This window comes from Penaeus chinensis, chromosome 34 (genome assembly GCF_019202785.1).
Source record: "Penaeus chinensis breed Huanghai No. 1 chromosome 34, ASM1920278v2, whole genome shotgun sequence".
NCBI classification, from domain to species: Eukaryota; Metazoa; Arthropoda; class Malacostraca; order Decapoda; family Penaeidae; genus Penaeus; species Penaeus chinensis.
In genome coordinates, this window is record NC_061852.1 from 23,441,509 (window position 1) to 23,451,508 (window position 10,000).

Below are 10,000 nucleotides of genomic sequence, written 5' to 3' on the forward strand. Positions count from 1 at the left end.
GTTTTTTTTTATGACTGATGTATCTTGAAACGGTTTATTTGAGTTCATGTCCCTTTGAGTTTGTTCTAATTTAGTTTTCTTCTTAATCAATCTCTTTATCATTTTATCTTTTTCTTATATTTACCATACAGCATATCTTTAGGCACACACACATGCACATGCATATACATATACATATACATAAACAAATACATATGAATGTATTCTGACATGCACTCATAGCCACACGGACTGATAAACATATGGATATGGAGTTTGTTTATAGATAAATTCAGTCATATTCCTATGGATTGGTATATATGCCATTATAATTATTTAAGCAGAAAATAAAATCTCAAGAAATCCTATTATATTGCAGAAACGATCTGGTGTTGTACTGGATGGGAAATCAAGCACGCGCCAGATTCGCCTCCTCAAGATTCCTGCCCTCAGTGCTGATGATGAAGCCAGAGCTTTTTGGGACTGCATCAAGAAGCGCAGAGGTGAGGGTTCCTCGTGATAATGTGACTTTACTCAGCAAGTAGCTTTTTGGTGATAATACTGTAGAAATAGTAATATTTTTCTGCGGTTATTAAGTGGGTTGTATCAGTGATTGTATCCATGAAAGTAATCACTAGTATTGATATATAATGCACAATCATTATGATAGATAATAGGCAGTAATATAGTATGTATTATGATATTATAGACAGCCAGTCTCATTCCATCCCCTTTTCCTTCTGCAAATGCTTCAGGGGAGTACACTTGGGATGACCATATTGGCAACCCAGGCCTCCTGCACAGTGCGTGTCTCGAGGGAACGGTGGATCCCGGGCTGAGTGTTAAATTGTCGGTGTACTATAAGGAGAGGGAACCCTTAGCCTTCACGTGTAATTGTGAGTATTTTTGTTGTTGTTTTTATGGTGTTTCTTTCACTATTGGTAGAGTTATCATCATTATTGTTGTTGTTGATATTATTATTACCTTATTTCACATTCTGAATTGTTTGCAGCAAAAAATGCACTTTCTTTTCTAATAAAAATCCAATAGATATAAATCATACTATTTATTATTATAATTTCTTTTAATGCTATTATTATTACTTTTGTTACTACTACTAGTACTATTACTACTACTACTACTACTACTACTACTACTACTACTACTACTACTACTACTACTACTACTACTACTACTACTACTACTACTAACAACAACAACTATCTACTACTACTAACAACTTTCTACTACTACTAACAACTTTCTACTACTACTAACAACTTTCTACTACGACTGCTAATTATTATTATTGTTATCATTATTATTATCATTATTATTATTACATTATGGTTATTATTATTATCATTATGATTTTCATCATATTATTGTTATTATTATTACTATTTTTTCCTTATGTAAAGCTAATTTTTATTTTTTCTCAGTGGATTCAAGTGTAGAGCACGTTGTGATGCATACAGTGTGTACACTTGAGTTGCCAGGAGAATCGGCCGACTATATGCTGAAGGTAATATGAGGCATTTTTTTAGAAGGAAAAGATGAACTTTCATATATTATCTGAAGTAATGAGGATATTAGATTTTAATCAGGAAACCCAACTAGTCTAGAAAATTGATGTAGTCTTAAATTTGAGTGTGAGTCACATTAGGTACTGTACACCATTCTCAGCAAAAAGCCTGAAGAGTAGACACCTTGTCAGATGATTCGTAGCTCTACTGATTGCATCCAGGTCACAACACCTTCTGAAAGTGTGGGTCGCTTGCTTCTCACAGGTCCGAGGGGTGGATGACTACTTATCAGGGGAGACTGTCCTTGGAGAATATGAATATGTACATAACTGTATAAAGTATGACCAAGATGTGGCCTTCACCCTTATGCATGCTGACTCGGTCAGACACTCTTACCAACGCTCCGTAAGTCACCTCGAAGTTGTCTTGCTGTCTGGCTTCATGATAAAGTAATAGATTATACATGATGTCTTTATTTTGATATAAGAAAAGAAGATTAAGAGACATTGATCTACTCTTAGTTGTTAATCATATATATTGTTTTTTTGTGTAAAAGGACATAAATGTTAAAAAGTACATGAATATTAGTTTAATTTTTAAAAATTCAATTCTAAGACACTCACAAAAAAAAAAAAAAAGTTATTTAGCTTTTTCAAAACCCTTTGCACAAACAGCAAGAGGATGACATCGCTGTGTTAGATGTACGAGTTGAAGACTTAATGTCTGCAGGATCTGGGGAGGTAGTGCACCATGAGTCCCTGATCATTGTTGTGGGTAGGTACTTGATGTGCTTTCTAGTGTTCCATTCTCCCCCTTGTGCGTCCCTATGCTACATACGTTGCCCTTTTTAGGATACATTTTTGAAAGTTCTGTAGTTGCTACTTTTAGTATTTGCAGTTGTGAATGTTATTTTTTGCAGCTTCTATTTTGCTCATTTATTTTTAAATAGTTTAGTCTTTACTTGTTATATGTTCATGAATAATGGAAATATGGTCATGATATTATAGAGTCTGTTATAGCTAGACCACAGTCATTGATATATATTGGGTAAATATTTCTTCTTAGATGACACTTATGGCAGGGAGCTTATGGGATTAAGTATATGATTTAGTCATTTCATATCATCAGCTCTTCCAAAGTATAATATTGTCTTTCTGCTCAATCAGAAACCTTCGAGACAGAACTCACACGGCTCCAGAATTCTGGATTCCTCTTGGTGGATGGAATGCCACTGCAGGACCTGCCATCTCCCATGAGGTCTCGTAGGCTACGACAGGTACGTGGTTGAGGTTCCTCTCAGAAGTTGCTGTTGTTTTCAGATTATCCTTGTGTGTATTTAGTTTATTAAGGGTAAAATTGCATTTATCCCTAAATCCTGGCTTTTATGGAATTTATTCCCTCACTTTAGTCTGGGAATGTGGTTGACAGACACTGGCGAACAGCTATAGATGTTCCAATGTTATGCAGGCATGGTTTGATTAAAACCTTGCCAAACTCAGGTGGTAGTATTCAAGAATTTCTTGTGCACCAGGAAGCATGGAAGAGCAGCCGTAGACCATTTGGGTGGGGATGGGAAGGACAGCTTGGCATTTATCAACCACATAGTCACAAGCATATCCCATGGCAAAGTGGTTAAGGGGACTGTCAGCTTTTAGGGGATTGGAGATTGATATTTTGTTATAGACTCACACCCTTTTTTACTTGCATATAGAAATTCCAAATCTCAATAAAAAAAATTATGATAGCCAAAAATATCATCTTTGATTTTTTCACTGTGACAGAAGAGACCTTCCTCATTGCTAGCACAGGGCACTCTTTATGCTTTTTTTGTGAATTTTCAGTTATGACCTTTTTTCTGAACTAAACCAAAAATAACTATATTAAAAAAGAAGTGTTTCCATAAAATAGGAAACTGATGAACTTGTCATTGTTTTAAGAAATAAGGACTTGGTTTTTTATTTTTTGCGTGAATATTATACAGTATGTTGTGGTTCTTGAAGCTCTTACTAATGTTTTTTTTAATGATAAATACAGAAATACTCTATAGATGATATATCTGCAATAGTGTTAGGCTAGAAGTTTTGAATATGTATATATATAGTTATGAGTTGCTAATCTTGAGCTATTTGTATATATTTATGTGAATTGAATGTTTTATATTGGAATGCAATGAGAAAAAGTCACATTTGTTGTATTTAATGTAAAAAAGCCTTTTAGAACCTTAATTTGTTACAATGTTACTCAAAGAAAAAAGTGAAAATAATTGCATTGCCCTTTTTTTGCCTCTGGTATGATTTTTATGTGATTTATTTAGGCATGTGAAAAGAATTTCAAAGTTGTTTTTATCTGACAAGATTTCTAAATTTGGATAACAGGTGGTGAAACAGATGTGTGCTATCTTGGGGAACCTAGAGACGACAGAAGTGTCTGAATCCATAAATAACTTGGTATCTACTTGTAGAATCATCCAACAGAGTCAGGTAAGTGTCTTGTACTTTGGTCTTTTATTGAAGAAAAGTTACAAACAAGAATATTTTTTAAATCTTTATAGGAGAGTCAGGTCTGCAGATGGTAGGCATTGATCATATCAATTTGGAATATGAATATACAATATTTTAACATGTAGTTTTAAGTGTTTTTTTTTGGTCATGTGATTGCATTGTGAATAAAAAATAATAATCTCTTACTCTAAATATTTTAGAAATGGAAGGTAATTAATTTTGTGAATGAGCTAGACACCTACTCTTAAAATGTGATGGAAATCTTAATGTGATCTTTACTGGTTCCTAAGTTCTGTGCATGTGACAAAATGTAAAGTATCTGTAGAGTTGAAGAATGTAGTTTAGTAAAATGCTTGAGTTTTTGTATATAAACTTGTACAGACACATAGCGGTAGGAGGAAAGACTTTTTGTTGAAGAAGGTTACAGTGGTGACATGTGTGGTCCTAAAGCATCATACATTTTTTTGGAAAACCTTAAGAAAATGAGAGAGTGACAGAGGGACAGAAAGAGGTGTGTGTGTGTCTGTCTGTCTGTCTGTCTGTCTGTCTGTCTGTGTCTGTGTCTGTGTCTGTGTCTGTGTCTGTGTGTTTATAAAGACAGATGTTTTATTGTTTGTGTTGAATATGTGGGTACTTCATATAATTTTCCTGTATGCTATTTGGCATAATCAAGTATTTGCATTATGTTTATACCTTGTGTGTTTGTCTTTACCTTGTATTGGTTTATTGATAATTAATGATTTTTCATGTCAAGAAAAATTCAGATATACTTGATCTGCCAACCTTGATCTGCCTAATGTAATGTTTGATTTATAGAAAAGAAAGAAAAAGTTTTCATTATGAAAAGAAAATAAGATTATATTTCATCCACAAATGAAATTAAAGTCATGAGACCAAGCAGAAAAGTGGAACTGAATTATGAGTGGAGTATTTTCCTATTATGATGGGGGTTGGGAGAGCAGTCCATCACCGCAACTCGAGAACTGAGCAGAGCTAACATTTACATTCTAGCCCAGAGGCACCATGGAGCTCCAGAAAGTCAGTCGCATCTTCGTCAAGGGGGTTTTTAGCATGAATGATGGCGCCACTGTCTGTCTGAACAGTTGCTATGTGATCACACTGATTGATCAGTTAATGCTTTCTGTGAATGATTTCTATACTATGCTCTTTTTTTCCTATTTAAAAAAAAAAAAAAAAAACTTTTTTTTTTTTTTTTTTTACCACAAATGTCTGTAACAGTCATGGACTAATTTTACTAACAGAAAATATGAAGAATTAGTTCAGTAAAGTAACAGCATATTATGAGAATATTTCCCTACAGGAGAATAACAAGATTTCCAATTGGAAATAATATATATAACCTTTCTGATCATGTCCAAGATTTTGTGTGAATTTTTGCTTACAGCAGTTACTCACAAATGTAACAACGAAGGTGTTGAAATTAACAACAAAGGTGTTGGAATAACAATGCTGCATTAGGAATTCATATCATATTTGCAATTTTCCATTTTATTATTTTTTTTTTTTCCTTGTTTATTATCATTATTTTTTGGGGTGTGTGCAACATTGATTCCATAAAGAACTTGTGTTAATTTTGACATGTGCTTTTCATTCAAGAAAGCAAACAGAGCTACCACACAGGACATAAGTAGCTTATCATAGAAGTGTCATGAATAATTGAGGATTTCAGGCTTTATTTGTTAACAGAAAGAGAAATCAGAACAATTTACTTAAGTGAAACATATTTTCAGAATAGAATATATAAAATGTAATGTATAACAATAAAAGAAAGATTCCTCAGAGATGAATGATAAAAAAGAATAACAAAAACAAAACAAAACAAGAAGTGTGTTGTACAGATAATTTTTTTTTTTTTTTTTTTTTTTTTTTTTTAATAATCTAAGACTTGGAGTTTCTGGAAGAAATTTGGAATGGATGGAGAATGCTTGATGTCAAAGTTGGAAAATTGGTGAAACAATGAATGACATACATTAATGTAAAAAGGCCGCAAATCCAGTTTACAAATCAGCTGCAAGTGTATGATACTTGTTTTCTTCTTATTAGTTGAATATATTATTAGGTGTGGGGTTTATAGCTACAAAAATTACTTTGTTGTGAATTGTCAAAACTTTACATCACTTGTTCCCTGTTAACCCAACAATGAGTAGCATCTCACTAGTAAACAGCAAGAGTAGTGGCAATAGCTGGCCGTCTTATATGAGAAGTGGCAAGAAGATGGATGGATTAATATGCCTTAAAAATAGTTAGGAATTCTTTGATATTAAATAACCACATTAAAAGTGTTTTTGAATTAATTAATGGTACATTGTTACTGTTGCATAGATTTATTCAAGAATGAAAATTTAACTATATTAAGTTCTTCAGGAAGAATAGGAATATTTGATTTTATGTGTAAAATCATTGTTTAAAGAAGTATATCACAATTTTTTGCTTAAAATCATAAGGAGAATAAATGTTTGTGAAATTAAGAAGCTCGATTTGTATATTTGAACTTGGCCACTCTTTTTGACGGATGTGTCCATGTACTTAAAAAATTGTTTGCGAGACTTTACTAAAAATATGCTTAAGAAAAATGCATCATATATGCTTTTAAAAGTGATTAACCAAATGACTTGTGAAAAAGACATTGAAATGATGCTGGTTTCTCAAACTAGCTTGTGGAGGTAAGTTATAGCTTGGCTGATTTCAGAGCTAGTACAGAACGAATATGTCTGAATCATTTTGTAAAAGATTTGTTAGATTTGATTGAAGGTAATAATTACATAAGAAGACTACTACTGATTTCTAAACAGTATTGATAATTCAATATAATGCAGCTTTATATTGATAAGATAGATAGTGTTATCTTTTTGAACTTTCTCTATATTTTTGTTTTTGTGATGTAAATGTAACCTGTGATAAGAGTGAAATTATGAGTATTCTTATTCTTTTGATGTTAAAGAAGGTAGTAGCAATTCAAATGCATCCATATTTGAATGTGTTCCCTAATACTCTTTAATGACACGTAGGGCATCTTGGATGGAGAGGAGGACATCCCTGGGCAGCGCATCTTGTCTACGGGTTCACATGACTCCACCAATCCAGAGGACCTGAAGCATCTCTTGTTGGATGCACTTAGTCGATTAGCTGGTGCTGTTAATAATTTTCTGGTCATGTACGCCAAAGCATTTAGGGTGGACTTCACCGTGGATCGCACAGTAGATGCTACAAAAGGTAGGAAAGAAAATTGGCTCTTGATTTGGTTTAGTGAAAAGGAGTACAGTTTATGTACAGTTTACAAGTGTGATATTGTTAGTATTGATATAGCCATTATGATATTTGACAATAATGACTAATGCATCCGTTTAACTCAGTTGTAATGTTTTCACCCGAACCTATAGAGCCTTGTGACATAAGAGAAGTGCGAGAAAAGGTGTCAGTAAAGGTCCAGGGTCTGCACCGCCTTGAGCTAGAATGGAAGTATGATGAATATTTTGTGGAGGTCCAGCTGTTCCATGGGTCCCGCTGCATTGGCCCACCCGTGCACTCGCTCAACAAGAAGATCGCAGACGACCCCAAATTCTACCCTAAGGTTGTCTTTAATAAATGGTAAGTGAAGTAGAAAATAACATATCCTTTTAAAAATACAGGCAACTTTGTCATTATTCTTTTCATATTTTTCATTGTTATTGTCATAATTTTTCATATATTATTAACCTGTTCACACTGAGTGACATCTATTTTTGCCATTACTCGCCGAACCCATTTACCAAGTGGCAAGCATCCATATCATGATCATTTACTGCATCTAGAATTGTAAAGAGCAGGCAACCAAATTTCCTATGCTCCTGATTTTTCATTCAGGTGGCTGGCACATAGGGTTAAAGTTAAACTACGTCAGTGCTAGTTTTCATGGAAAGATGGCTCGAAATTAAATGCCTCCCCCACCCTCAGGTTAGACTTAGGAGCCCGCATCAACACACTGCCAAAGGAGAGCAGACTAGTCCTCACAGTATTCGGCCTGAAGATCATCGAAGCAGAGAATAAGAATGAGCAGCCACAGTACATCCGGGAGGAACTGGGGTGGGCAGCTCTGCAGTGCTTCTCCTATGAAGGGTGAGCATTTCTGGCTGTATTTTGTATTTGGTAGCTCTGCGGATTAGAGTTTAGGTGTTAGTAATGATATCTGTCTGTCTGTCTAATTATTGGTTTCTCTATCTATCTATATATTTTTTTCTTTATTTGTTTGTTTGTTTATCTACTTATTTATTATGTTTTTGTTATTTGTTTAGTTACTTATTTATTATGTATTTTATTTGTTTATTTATTTATTATCTATTATATATTTATTTATCTATTATATATTTATTTATCTATTTATTTATTTATTTATTTAGTTATTTTTAATTAGTCATTTATTATTTAGCTGTTTATTTGTTTATTCATTTCGTATAAGAAATGTATATGTATGTGTATATATATATATATATATATATATATATATATATATATATATATATATATATATATATGTATATATGCATATGTATAAGAAATGTATATGTATGTATGTATATATATATATATATATATATATATATATATATATGTATATATATGCATATGTATAAGAAATGTATTTGTATGTTTATATATGTATATACGTATATATGTATATGTATATATATGTATATATACATATACATATATGTATATATACATATATGTATATATACATATACATATATGTATATATACATATACATATATGTATATATACATATATGTATATATACATATACATATATGTATATATACATATACATATACATATATGTATATATACATATACATATATGTATATGTTTATGTGTATATATATGTATATATTTGTATAATTTTTACGCTTATACATAGATATGTTTTTACATAAATATTATTATCATTATTATGATTATTGTTATTATGATTGTTATTGTTGTTATTATTATTATTATTATTATTATTATTATTATTGTCATCATCATCGGCATCATCATTTTTATTATTATTGTTGTTATTCTTCTTATTCTTGTTATTGTTATTCTTCTTCTTCTTCTTCTTCTTCTTCTTATTAGTATTATTATTATAATTATTATTATTATTATTATTTGTCTATTATTGTTATTATATCTGTTGCTTATTCATTATTTAAACCTAGGATATTTTCTTTGTAATGACTTTAAATGTAAATCCAGAATTACTATGATTCATACAGCATTTTCCTTACACACACATCATCTCGTTTAGCAGGAAGTTAACTCAGGGGTCACACCTCCTGACCTTGTGGCCCATGGTGAGTGACAAGCGTCTGGGGCCAGCTCCTTATTCCTCCGACCACCCAAGGGTTCACGGATGCCCTGTCCTATGTGAGTAGTTATCTGTGGTTTTGGATTTATCAAATGGATTTTTTGTTTTAGGCGGTGGGGATCAGGGAAATTTAGCTTGGCATTAGATGTATGAGGCAGTGTTTTTTTTTTTGTTTTGTTTTGTTTTTGTTTCTTTTTTTCATTCTTCAGAATTATAGATTTATGAATAAATGAATTCTGGTATACTTTGTCATTTTTCTTAAGTAATGTTTCATATCTGAAGTACAGCAGAAATGGTTCTCAGAACTGGGTTATATTGAACAGCAAGTAGAACATCCAAATGATTAGCTTTTAGTTATTATTAATTTACTAATTTTGTCTATTACAGCGGTTGAACTGAAGGACTTCGGCGGCGAAGTTTACTTCCCTAGTGTAGAAATTCCGGCCCCAACTAAGCTTGAGTTTTCATCCCTAGATCTTAATACTCAGCAGCAACTCTCTGATATCATTGAGAGAGACATATTTATCTTTAACAAGTATGTATTTTACATTCTTCATTTGGCTAATGGGAAAGATGAATAGTTGCCTAACAATTAGTGTGGCTGCTGCAGTATTTGGGGATTGCATTCCTTTTTTTTTTATGTTA

The 10,000-nt window shown here is 32.3% G+C and overlaps 1 protein-coding gene across 7 annotated transcripts in view; it reads left to right on the forward strand.

Moving 5' to 3' along the window:
- LOC125043513 (phosphatidylinositol 4-phosphate 3-kinase C2 domain-containing subunit beta-like) overlaps nucleotides 1–10,000 on the forward strand; it is a 32,989-nt gene that overhangs the window by 11,089 nt on the left and 11,900 nt on the right. For 4 of the 7 annotated variants that reach the window (XM_047639620.1, XM_047639621.1, XM_047639619.1 and 1 more), the window contains exons 4-16: nucleotides 359–482; nucleotides 735–875; nucleotides 1,422–1,504; nucleotides 1,770–1,910; nucleotides 2,180–2,279; nucleotides 2,672–2,781; nucleotides 3,881–3,985; nucleotides 5,018–5,044; nucleotides 7,036–7,240; nucleotides 7,408–7,615; nucleotides 7,961–8,122; nucleotides 9,296–9,414; nucleotides 9,743–9,890. In XM_047639620.1, the coding sequence (XP_047495576.1) occupies nucleotides 359–482; nucleotides 735–875; nucleotides 1,422–1,504; nucleotides 1,770–1,910; nucleotides 2,180–2,279; nucleotides 2,672–2,781; nucleotides 3,881–3,985; nucleotides 5,018–5,044; nucleotides 7,036–7,240; nucleotides 7,408–7,615; nucleotides 7,961–8,122; nucleotides 9,296–9,414; nucleotides 9,743–9,890 (1,673 nt within the window). The remainder of the gene's footprint in view (nucleotides 1–358; nucleotides 483–734; nucleotides 876–1,421; nucleotides 1,505–1,769; nucleotides 1,911–2,179; nucleotides 2,280–2,671; nucleotides 2,782–3,880; nucleotides 3,986–5,017; nucleotides 5,045–7,035; nucleotides 7,241–7,407; nucleotides 7,616–7,960; nucleotides 8,123–9,295; nucleotides 9,415–9,742; nucleotides 9,891–10,000) is intronic. The other 3 variants (XM_047639622.1, XM_047639625.1, XM_047639626.1) reach the window with 3 other exon arrangements.